The sequence below is a fragment of the Aethalodelphis obliquidens genome, unplaced genomic scaffold (assembly GCF_003676395.1).
Source record: "Aethalodelphis obliquidens isolate GAN/ISIS:26980383/991018 unplaced genomic scaffold, ASM367639v1 scaffold141, whole genome shotgun sequence".
Classification (NCBI taxonomy): domain Eukaryota; kingdom Metazoa; phylum Chordata; class Mammalia; order Artiodactyla; family Delphinidae; genus Aethalodelphis; species Aethalodelphis obliquidens.
In genome coordinates, this window is record NW_020838085.1 from 49,156 (window position 1) to 71,827 (window position 22,672).

General features: G+C 36.7%; 1 protein-coding gene across 1 annotated transcript in view; it reads left to right on the plus strand.

Annotated features, from left to right (window-relative positions):
- Nucleotides 1–22,672, plus strand: part of LOC113616456 (cilia- and flagella-associated protein 47-like) — a gene marked incomplete at its 5' end in the record, with an annotated part of 358,695 nt that overhangs the window by 37,980 nt on the left and 298,043 nt on the right. Inside the window, 2 exon segments of the mRNA XM_027099781.1 lie at nt 6,414–6,508; nt 20,438–20,579. Coding sequence (XP_026955582.1) covers nt 6,414–6,508; nt 20,438–20,579 — 237 coding nt within the window.

The window sequence follows — 22,672 nt, forward strand, 5'->3', positions numbered from 1 at the left end:
TTTCCCATATTAGGGAAGTTTTCAACTATAATCTCTTCAAATATTTTCTCAGTCCCTTTCTTTTTCTCTTCTTCTTCTGGAACCCCTATAATTCGAATGTTGGCGCGTTTAATGTTGTCCCAGAGGTCTCTGAGACTGTCCTCAGTTCTTTTCATTCTTTTTTCTTTATTCTGCTCTGCAGTAGTTATTTCCACTATTTTATCTTCCAGGTCACTTATCCGTTCTTCTGCCTCAGTTATTCTGCTATTGATCCCATCTAGAGTACTTTTAATTTCATTTATTGTGTTGTTCATCGTTGCTTGCTTCATCTTTAGTTCTTCTAGGTCCTTGTTAACTGATTCTTGCAATTTGTCCATTCTATTGTCCATTCTATCTCCAAGATTTCGGATCAACCTTACTATCATTATTCTGAATTCTTTTTCAGGTAGACTGCCTATTTCCTCTTCATTTGTTAGGTCTGGTGGGTTTTTATCTTGCTCCTTCATCTGCTGTGTGTTTTTCTGTCTTTTCATTTTGCTTATCTTACTGTGTTTGGGGTCTCCTTTTTTGCAGGCTGAAGGTTCGTAGTTCCTGTTGTTTTTTGTGTCTGTCCCCAGTGGCTAAGGTTGGTTCAGTGGGTTGTGTAGGCTTCCTGGTGGAGGGTACTAGTGCCTGTGTTCTGGTGTATGAGGCTGGATCTTGTCTTTCTGGTGGGCAGGTCCACGTCTGGTGGTGTGTTTTGGGGTGTCTGTAGACTTACTATGATTTTGGGCAGCCTCTCTGCTAATGGGTGGGGTTGTGTTCCTGTCTTGCTAGTTGTTTGGCATAGGATGTCCAGCACTGTAGCTTGCTGGTCATTGAGTGAAGCTGGGTGCTGGCGTTGAGATGGAGATCTCTCGGAGATTTTTGCTGTTTGATATTATGTGCAGCTGGGAGGCCTCTTGTGGACCAGTGTCCTGAAGTTGGCTCTCCCACCCCAGAGGCACAGCACTGACTCCTGCGTGCAGCACCAAGAGCCTTTCATCCACAGGGCTCCTTAATTTGGGATGATTCGTTGTCTATTCAGGTATTCCACAGATTCAGGGTATATCAAGTTGATTGTGGAGCTTTAATCCGCTGCTTCTGAGGCTGCTGGGAGAGATTTCCCTTTCTCTTCTTTGTTCTCACAGTTCCCAGGGGCTCAGCTTTGGATTTGGCCCCACCTGTGCGTGTAGGTTGCCGGAGGGTGTCTGTTCTTTGCTCAGACAGGACGGGGTTAAAGGAGCCGCTGATTCGGAGGCTCTGGCTCACTCAGGCGGGGGGGTAGGGAGGGTCGCGGAGTGTGGGGCGGGCCTGCGGCGGCAGAGGCCGGCGTGATGTTGCAGCCTGAGGCGCGCCGTGCGTTCTCCCGGGGGAGTTGTCCCTGGATCCCGGGACCCTGGCAGTGGCGGGCTGCACAGGCTCCCCGGAAGGGCGTGTGGCTAGTGACCTGTGTTCGCACACAGGCCTCCTGGTGGCGGTAGCAGTGGCCTTAGCGTCTCATGTCTGTCTCTGGGCTCCGCACTTTTAGCTGCTGCTCGCGCCCGTCCCTGGAGCTCTCTCAAGCAGTGTTCTTAATCCCCTCTCCTCGTGCACCAGGAAACAAAGAGGGACGTAAAAGTCTCTTGCCTCTTCGGCAGGTCCAGACTTTTCCCCGGACTCTCTTGCGGCTAGCCACGGTGCACTAACGCCCTGCAGGCTGTGTTCACGCCGCCAACCTCAGTCCTCTCCCGGCGCTCCGACAAAAGCCGGAGCCTCAGCTCCCAGTCCCGCCCGCCCCGGTGGGCGAGCAGACAAGCCTCTCGGCTGGTGATTTCCGGTCGGCCCGATCCTCTGCGCTGGAATCTGTCCGCTTTTCCTCCGCACCCCTGTTGCTGTGCTCTCCTCCGCGGCTCCGAAGCTTCCCCCCTCCGCCCCCCGCAGTCTCCGCCCGCGAAGGGGCTTCCTAGTGTGTGGACACTTTTTCTCCTTCACAGCTCTCTCCCGCTGGTGCAGGACCCGTCCCTATACTTTTGTCTCTGTTTAGTTTTTTCTTTTGCCCTAACCAGGTACGTGGGGGGTTCCTTGCCTTTTGGGAGGTCTGAGGTCTTCTGCCAGCGTTCAGTAGGTGCTCCGTAGGAGTTGTTCCACGCGTAGATGTATTTCTGGTGTATCTGTGGGGAGGAAGGTGATCTCCGCGTCTTACTCTTCCGCCATCTTCCCGGAAGTCCCCCATATTTTTCTTATATCCTATAAACCATAATGGTTCTATTTCTAGAAATACATGTATATATATCAGAAGACTTTGATAATGCATGACATATAACTGTGCTTATTAATTGATATAATATAGTAGGTTAAGTATATTATACATAAGTATATACTATAAATGAAAATAAAATTATTAATTGCTAGTTTTAATTGCTTAAGAATTTCAGGTGAATGTTTTGGAGAGTTCTCTCTCTTTGTTTACCTATATATTAGGTATCTTTATGTTAAATTAAGTTTGAAAAAAATGCACTTTTATAAAGTATTTCATTTGTTTACTCCAGGTGTTGGCAAACTAAAGTCTGTGGGCCAAATTTGGCCTGACACCTGTTTTTTTATAAAGAAGGTTTTATTAGAACGCAGTCACACTCATTTGTTTGTATATTGTTTCTGGATGCTTTCATGAATGGCAGGGTTGAATAGTTGTGACAGAAACCTTATGGCTTGCAAAGCCTAAAATATTTACTATATAAACCCTTACAGAAAAATGTTTGCCAACCGTTGGTTTAGTCATTTCTTCTTCAGTACATATTTGTTGAATACCAGTTATAGGCCAGATACTAGACTTTGAATGTATAAAGATAATAAGACATCTTACTTGTTCTCTAAAAGTTAACAGTAAGTTTATCAGTTAGGGTCTTAGTAGTAAACAAATGACTCAAAGCATTTAACTGAAGATGATTTAGTGAAGGAATTATGTATGGACCTGGGAGCCAGGTTAAAAAAAACTGACAAGGGATGGAAGCTGCTTCTACCTCTAGGCCGGAAGGAGCAAGAGGAGGCAAGATATTATTGAAGCCCTGTGAGTGGTGAAACTCTGAAAGAGGGGCCATCTAATAAAAGCTATAACTGTAAAAAAAAAAAAAAAAAAAAAAAAAATGCTGTCCTTGCCAGAATTGCAGCCAAGGCAGGGAAGACATGAGGGCATAAATACCTCGTACTCTCTGATATCTTGCTGACATTTCCCTGTGGTTGAACCAAATCAGAGACAGAAGAGCAAGGGACCTAGATAAATCAGTCTGTAGAGGTCAGGACAGAGGAGAGCAGAGAAAGATGGCTATTGGATCTAAATGACAAATGGAGACCACCTATATAACAGTAGGAGAGAGAGACAAAGAATTGGGTTAGGGGCTTCCCTGGTGGCGCAGTGGTTGAGAGTCCGCCTGCCGATGCAGGGGACACAGGTTCGTGCCCCGGTCCGGGAAGATCCCACATGCCGCGGAGTGGCTGGGCCCGTGAGCCATGGCCGCTGAGCCTGCGCGTCTGGAGCCTGTGCTCCGCAACGGGAGAGGCCACAACAGTGAGAGGCCCACGTACCGCAAAAAAAAAAAACAAAAAACAAAAAAGAATTGGGTTATTACCATATAGCATGTGGATGCTACAAGACAGGTCAGTACCTGGTGCTAAGGAAGCATATGCTAAGGGAAACTAGCTGAGAATCACCAACAGGAAAGATTTCTTGGAGAAATCTGAATTTAGAAGAAATAAGGAGAGAAACAGAGAAGGTGATATGAAAGAATGCAAGTAAAGGCCTAGAAATGAGTCAGTGTGGCAAGTAGTTTGGACTATCTAGAGTATAGAGGGGCAAGTGAGACCCAGGTAACTAATAGTTTTTTCTGGACATTTATCCTAGAGGTTAGGCAGCACAATTAAAGGATTGATATCCAGGCAATGGTATGAGTAGGCTTGCACTTCACTAATTTTCCTTTTGGAGCAAAGTTGAAAATGGGCTGGGGGAAAAGGTGGGTATGGGAGGGGCAAAAACAGAGACAGGGGGATCAGTTAGGTATGGTGGCCATACAGGTGAGAAGTGATGAGAGCCTGAGCTCAGACATTGATACCAGGGACGGGAAGGAGGAGAGTACAGAGGTGCTGAGAAATTAGCAATGCCTCGATGTGGTTACCAAGCGGACATCAGTATTAAGGAGGAGGGGGAAGTCTTGGATCGCTCCCAGTTTTTGACTCTAAGACGTATGTGATGGGAGGGACTATTCATAGTTGATATAATGTGAGGGAAGGAATAGATCTAGGCAAGCATGCTGTGTTTGAGGGGACTGTGGAATAGCCCAGGAATCATAACAGTAGGCAGTTGGAAATCCATATGAGATTTATATTCTGTTTTGGAAAATCTGGATGTTGAAACTTCAGTTGCATTAACACTTTACTCTGACTGCCTCATATGCATTCATGCACCTTGTTAATGAATCACAGGCTCTTCCTGGTTATTCTGCAGAGCTACTCGGCAAGATGCATTTCTTTCCACAATTCTGCCTTAGCCCTAGCTCAAGCTTCCCTTCTAGGTCACTGGATCATCTTTTAAAATGCTTTCCTTGCCTCCAAGCCTTTATCCTCATACCTATACCAGAGAGTGATCTCCTTCAAGCAAAGATCTTATCCCATCTGCCCTCTGCTTGAAAAGCTTTGTTGGTTTCCTGTTACCAGTAGCAGTGGTTCTCAACAGCAGGCTGCTGACACAGTCTAGGATGTATATAAGTTGATCTTAACAATTATTAACAATTTGCAATAAAGTTTATACTTAAAATGTCCTGAAAATGTATTTTGTTATTATGAGTATGTTAAAACATAAATGTCCTTCTGTGACAAATTAGACTTGGTTTTTCACATTATCGTTTCAGGACAAGAATGACTTAAGGGGGAGGAAATACTGAGATCTGTTTAGCTATGATGCCACCTTTTCTTTCCAGTCACCTCTCCCATTGTAGGCTCCATCAGCTGTCTCTACTGCAACCAGATTGTGTTACACATTTCCTCTGGCACTGGGCTTCCCTCCTCCTAGGCTAGTTCCTCCTCTTCTGTCCCTGCTGCCTGAGATTCTACCCTCTTTTATAAATTAGCATCAACCTCCTGCATTCCTATGAATCATTAGCCCCATTCATACCCCTGTCCAATCGGTTGAAATTATTTTTTTTGCCTTTGCTCCTTTAGGACATTAGGTGAGTTTTATTATAGCACTAACCAAATTGTACCTTGTATCAAAAAGAGCTTTGTACTTGTTTGTCTCCCTTACTACGCTGTGAGCTCCATGAGGTCAAGGACTATGGTTCCAATTTTTGTTTTCTGCTAGAGTTGTCTGACATAGTTCTCTGCACATTATAGGTGCTCAAGAAATATTTATTGATGCTGTCTTGGATTATTGCATTTCACAATCTATATGTTTATATATACTTCAAATATACTTAAGAATATCTATTTTTATTATATTTTATGTATTCGAGATATATAGCCATTCTAGGTGGATATTCTTTGCTGTATAATATATGTATTTTTTCCCACACCACAAACATGTTTGTGTTAATAAACACTTAATGGATCCTTTTTCTTCATTTGTTTAATGGTTTTTATATCATACATCAAGTTGAGAGAAATTGAGTAGGGTGAAGGAGAATGAAATGAGTTATTTAAGTTTATTTTGAGACAGGGTAATTGAAATTATTATCATTCCTTGGATTAATCAGAAAACTTCAGGGAGAAAAAAGGATTTTTAGAATTGTTTAGATGAGGGCAGAGGTTCTATTGTAGCTAACATTTGATCTTTCAGGAACTTATTTTAGAAGTTTATTTAAGTGGTTATAATTTTTGACCCTGAAGTTTGTGTTACTATTTGACAGTTGTTTCTGTATCTCCACCCAATGCCTTTGTATCTGGAGTGATACCATTTTGTTGAAAAGTTTTCTTGTACGAAATTGTGTTTATCTTCTTTGTGAACTCCGTAAGGCATCAGAGGAGGTCTGGATTCTCCCTGTTCCATCTTCACTGGAGAGGGAGTCTCAATTTTCTCAGACCTAAGATTCAGTCAGTTATTTGATCTTGACCTTTATACCTTTTTATATTCATCTGAATATGACTGTGATATCATTCTTGAACTTCGGAGATTTTAAAAAATAGGTTTATCCTCTCTGTTTTGCTGATTGAATATATATTTGTTCCATTTTTGGATACCAGTTTTGCTGATTAGCATCTTGGCATTAAGAGTGATTCCTTAACCTAGCAACCTTATGCAGCCCCGCACAGATGTTTTAGCGACTGTTTTTTGATTGTTGTGAACATTTTGATGAGGTTTCTCAAAGTTTCATTTCCACATTTAACAATAGCATCATAGATATGTATCTGGCTTAAAAAAAAAAAGTGTCCTTTTTCTGCTCTTATAGGGGAATTCACAGACACTGCATTTCCTGACATATATTCCTTGGAGTTAGAGAGAGAGACATCTCTGGAGTGTGGCCTAGCATTTTCTCCCAAAGAAGTAAGTTAAGCTTTCTATTACTCACATTACTGGAGAGTTGTGGAGTTAAGATAATCCTAACTAAGAAGCTATTGAAGATCACCTAAGTTCTTTTTGTAGTGGGTCTTTTTCTACTTGTGAGCATGTCTGGGTATACCCTTTAATTCAGTAAAATGATCGTGGAGTTGTCTGGCTTCATGCTTGCAGTGTATCTCAAGAGGTGCAGAGGGCACACACAAGGAGCCTTCGTGGTCTTGTGGTCTCAGTTATGCTCTCTAGAAAATTCAAGATATGACATGTTGTGAAGGAGAGGAAAGTTGAGGCTAACCCCAAAATCACTTATATTTGAGCCAGCATGTGCTTTCTACTTATATTTGAGTGGGGTATGCTTGATGTTCTTAGAATCATCACCTGAAATCACCAAAGACATGCTGTGAAGATTTAAGAGGGGTTGCTATAACACTGGTTCTTGGGTAGTGTCCCTCGATGTTTGGTGATTTAAAAACACCAACAAAAACAACAAGCAAAGAAAATCAAAGAAAAAAACCTTTCCTAGAATGTGCCCAGGAGGAAGGGATACCACTGGCAAAATTTCAGGGGCAATCTCTGATATGCTTTTGCTTTGAAGGCAATAGAAGTGCCAAAGAGAGAGCGTCTTGCTACCTATGATATGGAAAGGCATGTCGCTGCATCCTCCCAAACAAGAATCAAACTGCTATATGGCAATTAGAGTATGAAACTCTTATGTCAAAACATTTTTTATATTCCAGCATAACTAGCATGATGCCTTGTACCCAGTAGGTGTAGGATAGAATCAACTAAAGGAAAGGAATTAAAACACAACAAGAAGGTGTATTGAATGCTAACAAAGTACATCTTTAATAATCCATTTTTTAGTAATGTTACTAAACTACAGGGTTTACTGAGATTAAAATCTTATTTTAGGAACAATGATAGCTGTTATTTAGCTTTCAGGAGGAAAAAGTCAAGAAAATTTAAGGACACATTCAGATTTAAGAAAATGCTAAAGATTAATTTTGCCTTCTTAGGTGCAGTACATTAGCTGGCATGTATTTTGTGGGTTTTGTGCACATATGGTTCACATGGAATGATAATGTCTACAGAGTTTACTCTTTTGTCTGTTCTAGTTTTTGACAATCATAGTGGATGAGATATCAAAGGTTACTCTTCTGATATTAAAGAAAATGAAAAATTTTAATTTTATCTACAACATTAAGTTGTATTATACAACATTAAGATGTATACCATACTATATTTGATTTCTACAGGTTTAGTGTGTAATAATTAAGATGTATACCATACTATATTTGATTTCTACAGGTTTACTGTGTAATAATTATTCATCTACATTCATGAACCAGTGACATTTAGATAGATACTCTTTAGCAGGGTTATCCAGAAGAGAGAGAACATCTTTGCTTTTTTTGAAAGTCATTTTAGGAATAGTTTCCTTTGGCCTAATTTGGGCTATCAGATAATATCAAAATACACATTATTTACATTTTCCTTTTATCTTTTCAGCAAAGGATTTTGAAGTGCATGAAATATTGTCAAGGTATTACAATTATTTGTTGAATAATACAATCTGTGACTTGTCTTTCTAATTCAGACAAAAGCATAATTAACAAGTTATTTGAAGAGATTCAGAGGATGTTTATCTTTTTAATTTTTACAGTATTTTAATAGCTTTCAAAGCCTACTCAACTCCCACGTATCCTAACGATTTGCAGGTTTTCTCAGCATCATCTTATATTTCAATCTTGCATATCAGTGATATTCTCCTCCTGATTATTAAAGTCTCTTGTCAAAATTAAATGGGAAGTTTAGAAAAGCAGAAAGAAAGAATACAAAATAAATCCTAATACATAACAATGACCTCTGTTTATATTTTGGGGTATCTTTGTTTTTTCTCCTTCTATCTCTATACTTATATTTCTATGTCTATAATTATAATGAAATAATACTTTATGAACATTTTTAACCTGCATTTTTTTTCCTGAGTGTATTAATTTAAATGTTATCAATTGCTTTTTGTGTCATTAAGTATTCTAAATGCAATTTAATTTTTTAGGGATAATATTTTATGGCTATACTATGTTATAGTTATTAAACTAATCCTTCTTACTGTACACTTAAGGTTTTTCCATTTTTTGACTCTATAAATGATTCTGTAAGAAACATCCTTGTAAATAACTGTTTGTTTTCACATTATAGGCGTTCATTATATCATCCTAGAAGTAGAATAATTGGGTCAAACTCTGTGCACATATTTTAGGCTATTGATATGCGTTGTCAAATTGCTCTTCAAAAAGGTTATACCAGTAGTATTAGCCACTAGTAACAATGTAAAATGTTGCTTACTGTCGTCTTTCTTTGTACAACTAGGTTGCATCCATTATATATGTATGTGTATGTAATATTCTGCCAACCTCAGAGGTGAAAGGTGAATTTTAAATTGCACTTAAAATTCTTTGATTCTTCTTGCATAACAAGCCACCATACAACAGTAATGATTTATTTGCTAACAATTTGGCCTGGTTGGTACTATTAAAATTCTTTTAATTCTCTGGTAGGATAACTATATTCTTTTCCTTTTAAAATACCATTGGCCATTTTTCTTTTAAATTTTATTTATTTATTTATTTATTTATTTTTGGCTATATTGGGTCTTCATTTCTGCGCGTGGGCTTTCTCTAGTTGTGGTGAGTGGGGGCCACTCTTCATCGTGGTGCGCGGGCCTCTCACTGTCGCAGCCTCTCTTGCTGCGGAGCACAAGCTCCAGACATGCAGGCTCAGTAGTTGTGGCTCACGGGTCCAGTTGCTCTGCGACACGTGGGAACCTCCCAGACCAGGGCTCGAACCCGTGTCCCCTGCATTGGCAGGCAGATTCTCAACCACTGCACCACCAGGGAAGCCCCTTGGCCATTTTTCTTGATGAACTTTAGAATCTTTTTCTTGAGTTTATAGCTAAAACTTCTATGGTAATTTTGGTTTGTGTTGCATTAAATTAATAAAAAATTTAGAGAGAAGTGGTTTCTGTATAAAATTGAGCTTCATATTCAGAAAAAAGATATGCCGTTTATGTTATTAAAGCATTTTATACTGCTCAGCAAAAGTTTGAAATATTTTGAAATAATTTTTCTATGCTGTTTTGTGCAGTGTAAATGATTGGGTTTTATTATTTTTATGCTCTCATCAATATTTTGAAAATAAATTATGTTAATGAGGTGTAAAACTGTTTATCTTACTTTAAACATCAGTTACTTTTAATTATCCTTCAATTTATTTTAGATTTTTTTTAGGAATACTGTAATAGATTGCAGGGCTTCCCTGGTGGTGCAGTGGTTGAGAGTCTGCCTGCCGATGCAGGGGACACGGGTTCGTGCCCCCGTCCGGGAAGATCCCACATGCTGCAGAGCGGCTAGGCCCGTGAGCCATGGCCGCTGAGCCTGCGCGTCTGGAGCCTGTGCTCCGCAAAGGGAGAGACCACAACAGTGAGAGGCCCGCGTACCGCAAAAAAACAAAAACAAAACAAAACAATAGATTGCAAATATTATTGTCTCTTCTATTTTAATAATGATAATTTTTACCACTTTTTTCTTATCATACTACCTTGTTTAGAATTTCTAGAACAAGATCAGTTATTTTTCTTGGCTTATCTTATTCCTAATTTCCTATGAAGCAATATGCTTTAAGGCCATGTTGGGAAATATCTTTCACATACTAATTTAACACACGTTTTAACCCAGGATAGATGTCGTTTCTTAATCTAGTCAGATATCTGTATGTCATCAATCATATTATTATTCAAAGGAAGAAAACAGTATGATATATAGTTCAACATTATATTTGTAGCATTAATATATTTTTTGGCACATATCAGACAATAAGTATTCGACGAGTGAATTAAAGTGCAGTGAATAAACTGGCATGTTCATTTCTGAGGACTTGTTCTGTTGTTTCTTTTGGATATTTAGAATTGGAATTGGTGAGGAAAGGTTATGTGCTTTTTAATTATTGGTACATATATCCACATTATCACCACCAAACTTGTATCAGTTTATATTTCCATCAATCATCATCATTCAACAAATGTTTATTGGGCACCTACTAGGTATCCTGCATTATTCTTTTTTTTTTTCTTTTTTTTTTTTTTTGCGGTACGCGGGCCTCTCACTGCTGTGGCCTCTCCCTTTGCGGAGCACAGGCTCCAGATGCGCAGGCCCAGTGGCCACGGCTCATGGGCCCAGCCGCTCCGCAGCATGTGGGATCTTCCCAGACTGGGGCACGAACCCATGTCCCCTGCATCGGCAGGCGGACTCTCAACCACTGCGCCACGAGGGGAGCCCCCTCCTGCATTATTCTTGACTTTAGGATTATAGTAGAAAGCTTACATCCTAATGTGGCACCAAGCTGTATTTTCTTCACATTGTCTTCACACTGGCTATTATCATCTGCTAATATAAAAGACACATGTGACAAAAGTCCCATGTATCTCTTTTTCATTTGTCACTTGTGCTTTTTGGTATCATATCTAGGAAGCTATTACCTAACTCAAGTCATGAGATTTCTATATTTGTTTCTAAGAGTTTTGTTTAGAGTATTAGCTTTTACATTTAGGTCTGTAATCCATTTTGAATTATTTTTTGTGTATGTGTGATATGAGTCCAGTTTCATTCTTTTGCATGTGATGTCCATTTGTCCCAGGACCATTTATTGAAAATATTATTTTACCACATTAAATTGCCTTCACACTCCTGTCTAAAATCAGTTAAACATAAATATAAAAGTTTATTGCTGGACATTCAGTTATGTTCCATTGATCTATATGTCTGTCCTTATTCCAATAACACAAGGTCTTGATTATAATAACTTTGTAGTTTTTATAATTGGAAAATGTGAGTCCACCAATTTTGTTCTCCAGTAGTATTTTTGACTACTTTGTGTCCCATGCATTTCCATATGAATTTTAGGCTGACCTTGTCAATTACTGCAAAAAGTCTGGGTGGGATTTTGATAAGGATTATGAAGAATCTTTAGATCAATTTGGGGAGTAGTGCCATGTTAACAATATTAAGTCTTCTAATCCATGAACATAGGATGTTTTTCCATTTATTTAAATCTTTCTTAATTTTTTCAACAATGTTTTGTAGTTGTCAATGTACAAATTTCCTCTTTCCTTATTAAATTTATTTCTAAATAATTATTTTTGATGCTCTTGTAAATGGAATTGTTCTCTTAATTTTATTTTCAGATTATTCATTTCAAGTGTGTAGAAAAACAATTGATTTTAAACATTGATCTAGTTTTTCTGCAACCACGTTTAACTTATACATTAGTTCTTATGGTTTGTTAGTAGATTCCTTAGAATTTCCTATGTACAAGAACATGCCATCTGCAAATAGAGCATTTTATTTCTTCCTTTCCAGTTTGGTTGCCTTTTACTTGTTTCACTGCCTGATTTCTAGAATCTTCAGTACAATGTTGAATAGAAGTAGCAAGAGCAAAGATCTTTGTCTTGTTCCTCATCTTAGGAGGAAAGCATATGTCTTTCGCTTTTAAATATGATGTTAGCAGTGTTATTTTAAAAAATGTTTTGTTGATTCCCTTTATCAGGTTGAGAAAGTTCCCTTCTATTCCTAGTTTGAGTATTTTGATCATGAAAGAAGGTTGCATTTTGTCAAAAATTTTTTTGCATGCAGTTTGATGATCACATGATTTTGCCCATTATTCTATTAATGTGGTACATTATATTGATTGATTTTTGTATGTTAAATCAACCTTACATTCCTGGGATAAGTCTCCCTTGATCATGGAGTATAATCCTTTTTATACGTTTCTAGATTTAGTTTCCTAGTGTTTTCTTGAGGAGTTTTGCATCCCTGTTCATAAGGAATATTGGTCTATAGTTTTCTTCAACTGTCTTTGTCTGGTTTTAGTATCAGGGTAATACTGACTTCTTAGAGTGAGTTGAGAAGTGTTTTCTCCTCTTCTGTTTTTGAAAGAATTGTGTTAATTCTTCTTTAAATTAGTGATCTATTTCATCATTGAAGTCATCTGATCTCAGGCTTTGCTTTGTCATATGTTTTCTAAATTACTAATTCAATCTACTAGATCTATTCAAATTTTATATTTAAAATTATAATAACAATCCTTTAGTTGATAATTATATAGTACTTAGAGTTTGTAAAGTGCCCTAATATCCAATGTCACTTAATTTCCATATGAATCCAATAAGACAGGCATTGAGACCTTAGATTTTTCTCCTTTTTCCAATTGTAGAAGCCAGTGCACAGTGAGGCCAGGGGACTTGTCAAGGCTAGCTGCTGGTGATCTGCAGAGCTTAGACGATAAATGTTATGTCCTCAGCCTCCTGGCTTGTCATGATGCCATCTTAGGAATCCAAACATGATGAAGAATAGTATATATTTCTTTAGCCTATAGACACAAAATTTTCATATCCTTTCTTTGAGGCTTATTACTTTCCTTCTAGTCATTAGCATTCAGAATCTTCAGTTTCATAAGGTTGCCATCATCAAAATGTCAATGACCATTTTTATATAGTCCCTTTTTTTCTGTTCCACTTTGCATATCCTTAGGGGGGAAATTTGCAGTCACAGTTTGTTTCTTCTGGGATTAAGTTTGGTTGGGGGATAATTACCATATGCTTAAGCCTTTAATTACATATACAAGGGTATTTGTAGAAACTAATAAAATATAACCCATAATAAAATGGAAAGAAAGAAAAGAAATTGACAGAAATTGTCAGGATTTTGTAGAATATTGGGAAATACTATATTGAATTAAAAAGATACACATCTGAACAAGACAACTCAAAAAACCAAATCTATATCATTGAAAGTGGCATGATTTTATTACTTGATACAGTATATCTGTCATCCCAGTCCTTAAACATGAATAGCATTTCTGTGTCAGGTCAAATCATGGGTAGCCTTTTCTGTTTTCAAGTTTTGCATATATTTCTCATAGTAAAAATTTATAGCATCTGCAACAAAAGGAGAGTTCTTCTTCTTTCTCATTTCTCAATTCTTTCTTTGTCAGTATTGCCTCTTAGATTTTATATAGATTTCACATGAGTTTCTTCTGTCTAATGTCCTGCTTTGGATGGAGCCCAATGAATGTTGGTTTAATTTCCTATTACTCATTCTGATATGACCTGATGTTCCTTTAGTATTTATATTTTCTCTCTTGGGAACTTTCTGTTTTGCTAGAATTAGTACTCTGACTTCCCTTGAGTAAACTAAGGCCAATAGTTCTTCCCTACTCCCCCACCCCCCAGCTTCATCTATATTTTAATAGTTTTCTCTATACTTCTTCCAGGTGAGTTTCCATGTTTCTTTCTTTCTTTCTTTTTTAATGAGACCTATAATTATGAGACTAGTATTTTCTTTCTTTTTCCTAATAATTTTATTTATGTATTTATTTATTTATTTAGGCAGGCAGTACCAGGTGTTGTGGCCCTCAGGATCTTCGTTGTGGCATGCAACCTTCTTAGTTGCGGCATGCGGACTCTTAGTTGCGCCATTCAGGCTTCTTAATTGTGGCATGCATGCGGGATCTAGTTCCCTGACTAGGGATCGAACCCAGGCCCCCTGTATTGGGAGTGCGGAGTCTTACCCACTGGACTGACACGGAAGTCCCTCCATGTTTCTTTTTTTTATTGAGATATAATTGACATATAACATGCATTAGTTTTAGGTGTATAGCATAATGATTAGATATATATATATATATAGTGAAATGATTACCACAGTAAGTTTAGTTAACATTCATCACCACATATAGTTACAGTATTTTTCCTTGTGATGAGAACATTTAAGATGTGCTTTCTTAGCAACTTTCAAGTATACAATACAGTATCATTAACTAGAGTCACCCTGCTGTATATTACATCACCAGGGCTTATTTATCTTGTAACTGGAAGTTTGTACCTTTTGACCACCTTCTCCCCACTTCATGGGTAAAGGTGATCAAATTTTCTATTTCTTCCTGAGAAATTTAGTCTACGTTATCTAATTTAGTGGCATACAGTTATTCATGGTGTTCTCTTACTATTTTTATTTCAGTAAGGTAGGTAGTAAAGTTGCCTATTTCATTTCTGATTTTATTAAATTATCTCACCTTTCATCCTAGACTATCTAAAGGTTTGTCCATTTTGTTGGTATTTTTAAGATTCAGCTTTTGGTTGATTTTCTATACTGTTTTTGATTTTGTTCATTTTCACTTTATCTTTTATTATTTACTTCCTTCTGCTTTCTTTGAGTTTAGTTTACTTTTCTTTTTTCTTGTTTTTTAAGGTAGAAGGTATTGATTTGAGATTTTTCTTAATTTTTTTTTTTTTTTTTGCGGTACACGGGCCTGTCACTGTTGTGGCCTCTCCTGTTGCAGAGCACAGGCTCCGGACGTGCAGGATCAGCGGCCATGGCCCACGGGCCCAGCCGCTCCGCAGCATGTGGGATCCTCCCGGACCGGGACACGAACGTGTGTCCCCTGCATCGGCAGGCAGACTCTCAACCACTGTGCCACCAGGGAAGCCCTCTTAATTTTTTGTATAGGTTTTACAGCTATAGATTTCCCTCTAAGCAGTGCTTTACCCATATCCCAAAAGTTTTGGTATTTTGTGTTTTCCATTCATCAAAGTTTGCAATTTCTCATGTAATTTCTTCTTTGACCTATTGGTTATTTAGGATGTTACTTAATTTCCACATATTTGTGAATTTACCATATTTCCTTCTGTTATTTATTTTTAATATAATTACATTGTAATTAGAGAATATTCTTTGTATTATTTAAATACGTTTAAATTTATTGAAGCTTGTTTTATGACACTCTATGTAGGTTATTTAGCTGTGTTGAGGTAAATCCAAAAGAAATAACTAGGAGAGTCGAAAATGATTGCATCTGGATTTCTGTGTGTTTGTGTGTGTGTGTGTGTGTGTGTGTGTGTGTGTGTGTGTGTGTGTGTGTGTGTGTGTGAGTATACATCGGTGGAGGGAAGGGAATGCTGATTTTCAAAATAAGCTTGTAGGATTATTTTTATTTCCTCAAGTATGTACTCTTATAATTTTGATAAAAACAAAACCTCAAAATTAAAAGAAAATAATCCTTTTGTGACAGATTATTTTGAAGCATTGAAGTCTATCATTCTCTTATCCAGTGCCTGCATCTGCATCTTTCATGTGTACAGAGGTATGCAGACAGACACACACACATACACACATTCTTCAATAGGAAAATAAATGAGTTTCAGCAGTAATTTAATTTATAGGTTTTTAATTTTGCTGAGATCAAGTTATATCTTGTCTTAATAAGTCGATATTGTGATTTTATGTTTTCATACAGTGGAACTGTGTTTTTAATTTCATCCTTTATCCACAAAAGCATTTAGCTTAAGGGTCACTAAAAATTAGAAAAAATACATAATCCAATTTAAATGTTACATGACTTTTGGGGAGGATGCATATGCAATTTGATAATTTTTCAGTCCAGTTTACTATTTAACACTTTCAACAGTTAAAAGCTTAGAAATCTATTTCTTAATGTTTGGACTGTGGCTCTTCTAGTGTTCTAAAATTGATTATAAAATTAAAATAAATTATATATATTTATAGTTTTCTGGAGTGCTGCACATTGCTTAAGATTTTGAATTGTTCAACATTTACTAGGTAGTTTAAAGGGAGATTTACCTAGTGTATAGAAGTGTAATTCAATCCGACAATAAGAAGAACATAAAGAACCCTGCAGAGACAGCACACCCTGTGAGATTTTGCTCACTAAATTTGTGCCAGTGAGGCATTTCAGGTGTCCTCCACTATATTTATAGCTACTTGTAAGTTATCTATCTTTGTGTGTGTGTAGATGTAAATTGTCAGTGGGTGCTCTCTTGTTTGACCTATGCAGCAGGAAAATGTGAAATCAGCAATAAAGGACTTGATTTATTTCTAGTTGTAACCCTTCCTTTCCTACGTTGCACCAGGTTTGGGTACAATCAAAACTGCTTGTGGACAATTACAATTGTATTTGGCATCCTTGACTAGACTTGTTTGTTTACACTAAGTCACTCAACCCTCTCCTTTCCTTGTGGGCCACTCACATGTCTTCTGTGTCAGTGTATAGCATTACTTGAGTTTAAAATGAGTTCATATTATATATATAAAAAGGAAAGAATACAATAGTAACCTAAAAAATAATATAAATACTATTAAAATATGTGTGAAAGTATTGATTTCTATTAATATAACAAGTAAAAAATGAAAAAAAACCAGAAGAGGAAAAATAGAAATGAGACAAAATATAACTGGTTGTTGATGACTAACAATGAGAAATTCCAGGAGAAATAAGATCAAACAAAGTTTTGTTTTGTTTTGAGAAAGATATAAAAGTGTAGTATTTGGACATGAACTATATCTTTTTTCAATTTACTCCTTGACACCTGTGTGCTGGTATCACCGCAGAAATAGATTATCATGGGAATGAGTTGCTTGCTCTGATTTGTCAAGATAAATGAAACATCCATGAAAATAAAACATGTTACAGTATTTTTATGCTTCTATAATTCTGTTATGGGAACAGATTATTTGCAAAAGATTCTATGACGGGAGATGGAATTGGCAGTGACGTGGCCATTGTCTTAGTCTGTTCAGGCTGCTATAACAATATACCACAGTCTGGGTGGTTTATAAGTAACAGAAATTTATTTCTCACAGTTCTGGATCCTGGATGTCTAGGATCATGGCACCAGAATTGGTGGGGTTAGGGCTGCTTCTGAGTCGCGGACTTCTTGATGTGTCCTCATAGGATGGAAGGGGCCAGGAATCTCTCTGGAGTCTCTTTTACAAGGCACTAATTATAGTTATAAGACTCTAATCCCAGTCATGAGGACTCCATCCTCATGGCTTAAGCACTTCTCAAAGCCCCACCTCCTAATTGTATCATCTTTGGGGGTTAGGATTTCAACATATGAATTTTGGGGGGATATTTTCAGACCATAGCAGCCAGCTAATACTGAAACAAAAAGCCCAAGAGTTTGCCTAGTAGGGTAATATGCATGGCAAGCTGTAACTATATGCTTTTTATTATTTAGCTCTTCATTTTATTTAACACATATTTTTTATTTCTGTAGAATCTTGAGATCATCACATGGTAGATATCTGGGGAATTCCTGGAAACCTCTGATTGATTTGTCCTTCATTTATTTTTTAAAAAATAATTTATTGAGTGTCAATTTCTATAACATAAAATTAGCCATTTGGAAGTAAACAATTTAGTGCCTTCACAATATGGTATAACCACCCCATCTATCTCATTTCAAAACATTTCCGTCACTCCAAAGTAAAACCCTTTACCCATTAAGCAGTTTCTCCCCAGCCCTCTTCCCACCAGCCACTGGCAGCCACCAATCTGCATTCAGTCTCTATGGATTTATCTATTCTGGATATTTCATAGAAAATCACCTCTCCTAAATTTTTCTTGTCCTTATTTGTAGTCACCTTCTCCCCCACCTTCAGTTCAGGGCAAACACTGATCTCATTTTGTTTGTATAATTTTGCCTTTTCACTTGTATATGATATGAATGAAATCATAAAATAGGTTGCCTTATCAATCTGGCTTCTGTCACTTAGAATACTACATTTGAAATTCATCCGTATTATTCTGTGTAACAGTAGTTCATTCCATTTTATTGTAGAAAGCTGTTGGATGCATTTACCAAAGTTTGTTATCCGTTCACTATTGGGAGGGAATTTGGCTTGTTTTCAGGTTTTCACGATTATGAATAAGGCCACTAAAAACATTTGCATGCAGGTTTGTGTATGAATAAGTTTTCACTGCTCTTTGGTAAACACCTAGGGTTGGGAGTTCTGGGCCTTATGTTAAGTATGTATTTAATTTTCTAAGAAACGAGAAAACTTTTCCAAAATGACTATAAAATTTTGCATTCCTATCAGCAATTCATAAATGTATTAGGTGCTTACATCTTTATCAGCACTTGGTAATATCATTTTTATTTAAGCATTTTGATAGGTATGAAGTGTTATCTTCTGTGATTTCAAATTGCATTTCCCTAATATCTGATGATGTTAAACACCTAATTATGTGGTAATATGTCATATGTACATTTTCTTTTCTGAATTGTCTTTTCAATACATAGTTTTTCATTGGGTACTTTGTTTTTTATTAATCTTTGTATGTTCTTTATATATTTTGGATGTAAGATGGATTTTTTTGTGAGAAATATGTTTTTGGCTTGTAATTTTATTTTTTAACATTATCATTAACAGAACAGATATTTAAAGTTTGAGAGAGGCTTCCCTGGTGGTGCAGTGGTTAAGAATCCACCTGCCAATGCAGGGGACACGGGTTTGAGCCCTGGTCCGGGAAGATCCCATGTGCCAGTGGATAAACTAATCCCGTGTGCCACAACTACTGAGCCTGCGCTTTAGAGCCTGCAACCCGCAACTACTGAGCCCACACGCTGCAGGTTCTGAAGCCCATGCACTTAGACCCCGTCCTCCACAAGAGCAGCCACTGCAATGAGAAGTCCGTGCACCGCCGCGAAGAGTAGCCCCCGCTCGCCACAACTAGAGAAAGCCCGTGCAAAGCAGCGAAGACCTAACACTGCCAAAAATAAATAAATAAGTAAATAAATTTAAAATTTGATAAAGTACAATTTATTTTTTTTATAGATGATTATTTTTGTATTGCACTTAAGAAAGATTTTTCTCCTACATTTTCTTCTACAAGGTTTATAGTTTTAGGTTTTATATTTAGGTCTTTGGTCCATTTTGAATTAATAGCAATTATTTTTAATATTTTTATTTTTTATTTTTAAGAATTATTTTTGGACTAATGAAAAATAAGCCAAGTCTTATTTTGAAAAAAAAAAATGTTCTTTCAATGTCATATGATAATTTTCTTTTTGAAACTGTCTTTTTTTTTAAACTGCTGTTTTGCTAAATCCATAGTATCTCGTCAGATCTCCAGGACTTACTCATCTTGCATAACTGAAACTTTGCACCCTTTGACCAACATCTCCCCATATCTCCCTTCCCCCCAGTCCCTGGCAACCACCGTTCTACTCTCTGCTTCTATGAGTTTGACTGTTTTAGATTCTACATGTAAGTTAGACCATACATTATTTGTGTTTCTGTGTCTGGTTTATTTCATTTAGTATAATGTCCCACAGGTCCATCCACGTTGTTGCAAATGGCAGGATTTCCTTCTATTTTTAAAACTGAAAAATATTTCGTTGTATGTGTATACCACATTTATTTTTTTATCCGTTCATGAATATGTAGGTTGTTTCCATATCTTGACTATTGTGAATAATGCTGCAGTGAACATAGGAGTGCAGGTATCTCTTTGAGATCCTGATTTCAGTTCCTTTAAGTGAACATCCAGAAGGGAGATTGCTGGGTCATATGTTACTTCTGGTAACAATATTGTACTTTATACTTGAAATTTGCTAACTCTGTCTCTCTCACACACACAACAAGGTAACTATGTGAGGTGATGGATATGTTAATTAGCTTGATTGTGTTATTTCATTATGTATATGTAAATCAAATCATCAAGTTGTAAACTTTAAATATGTACAATAAAAAATAGTATTGGTTGAAATAGGTGAAGGGAATAAAGAGATACAAACCTCCAGTTATAAAATAAATAAGCCACAGGGGTGTAATATACAGCATAAGGAGAAAATGGTCGGTAACGTTGTAATAGCTTTGTATGGGGACAGTTGATTACTAGACTTATCATGGTGATCATCTCATAATATATGCAAATGTCAAATCACTGTGTAGCACAACTGAAACTAACATAACGTATGCCAACTGTATTTGAATTTTTAAAAATCACAATTTTTATAGCAAAAATAGTCACATTTATAATGTATTTTTTGTCTGTCAGGTGGCAACTTACGACTTTAGCATTCAAGTTCGAATTAATTTCTTCGCAGCTTCAGAACTTTACACTCAGTGTTGTTTGTCACACTCTCCTATGATTCCAAAAACAGCACCACTTATTCGACCATGTTACGTTCAAGCTACTGGTACGTAATATGAAATTGATGTGCATAAACCAAATATTTATGCTTAAGGAGCTAGAAGTTTAAAAAATTAAAGTTAACTTAAAAATTAAGTTTAAAAAATTAGAGCATGATACTTATTTTTTAAAAATAGAAATGTTAGTAAATTTACGATACGATTCTTGTGTGTTTGTGAGTCTGTGAGATTGAATTTTAATAAATAGCCTGGATATAATCTCACATGATTTACCTTTGCTTAAAAAAATAGGATAGGGTTTCCCTGGTGGCGCAGTGGTTGGAAGTCTGCCTGCCGATGCAGGGGACACGGGTTCCTGCCCCAGTCTGGGAGGATCCCACGTGCCGTGGAGCGGCTGGGTCTGTGAGCCATGGCTGCTGAGCCTGCGTGTCCGGAACCTGTGCTGCGCAGTGGGAGAGGCCACAACAGTGAGAGGCCCGCGTGCCGCAAAAAAAAAAAAAAAAAGGATATAGGGACTTGCCTGGTGGTCCAGTGGTTTAAGACTCTGTGCTCCCAATACAGGGGGCCCAGGTTTGATCCCTGGTCAGGGAACTAGATCCCGCATGCCTCAGCTAAGACCCCGTGCAGCCAAATAAATAAATATTTTTTGAAAAACAAGATATAATAAAAAACAAAGGTCAGGTTAGTACTTTGTTTATTGTGTGGGCAATTTAAATGATTAAATCAAAATAGAAATTATTAAAATAAAATACATTGGTTATAAAATAATGAAAATTTTATTTAAGGAAATGTTTTTCACCCCAAGGGGATGGGTTACTAAAGAACTAAGTACAAGTAAAGAAGGATAAGTATATTAAAATTTTGAATTATTTATTGAATATTTATTCATTTTCTCCAAGAGTTCAAGTATAAAACTGATGCCCTCTGTAAACCATACTTTTGACTGGCTTTGACTTTGCATAGTATTATATGTGCTTAAGTATTTTTCTTGAAAAGTTAAGTCTAGTTTATATTATACTATGTTTTTATGGTTCTGACATTAATTGTCTTTAATAATAAAATAGTGATCAGTTAATAATTGTACTTGGCACCTAGTAAGAGAAGCCTCATTAAAGTAACATATATAGTATAGAGATTTATTTCACTCCCATTTAAAATACAGAATTAGAATTTTCACTACTGGTGGAGAGGCTCCATGAAGTTAAAAATTTCTCCCTTGTTTTAAGATATCTTTTTAGGGAAAGAAAATAATTATTGTGTAATTTTTCTGAATTAGGTAAGTTATTTTAATGAAAAAGAAAATAAAATTCACAGATTTTTAAAAAATTAATGTATCATCATTAAGGAAAATTGGAAAGTGTAGAAACACAGAAAACATCATCTGGAATGTGAATATTTAGAGCATACTCTTACTAATATTTTGGTGTCTTACTCTTATTCTCTATTTTGCTTTTATTAGCTTATTTATAACATACTTGGGATCTTACTGCCTATGTTAAGTTGAAATCTGATTACTCAATCGAAACTTTTACTTGGATGCTGTAGACTCTTATTAATTATATAAATTAACACTGACAACTATTGTAGAGTATTTCATCCAGTAAGACACTCTTATAGATTACTTAAACATAATCACAAGCATAGGTTGTTTCCTTCTTTTATTTTCTTGTTAATGTAAATACTGTAGTAGTGAACACTTTTGTGTATAATACTTTTTCCCTATTTAGATTTTTTTGAAGGTGAGAGTCTCTGAATTGCCTGCATTTCTTCTAAAGTATGTATCAGTACATATTTGCAAAAGGGCTTTTGTAAAGAGGTGTGTCAGTGTCATTTCACCCCTCCTCCAGTGTCACCTCTAACCAGCATTGAATGAAAGAAATTGGATCTCTTTCTTTGTGATTAAAAGTTCTTCACTTCAATTTTCATTTTTTTGATTGCTCATGAGAATTAACATTTTGTATCTTTGCTGTTAATTATATATATGTTATATAAATTATCTGTTCATGAACCTTGCCTTTATCACTGAGGTTTTGTATTTATCCAATAGATGTCAGTGACCTCTTTATTGATATTTTTTTTTCATGTTTACTGTCAATGTTTTTTAAGATTTGTTGTTTGCCTTTAGTTTTATTCATTTTTC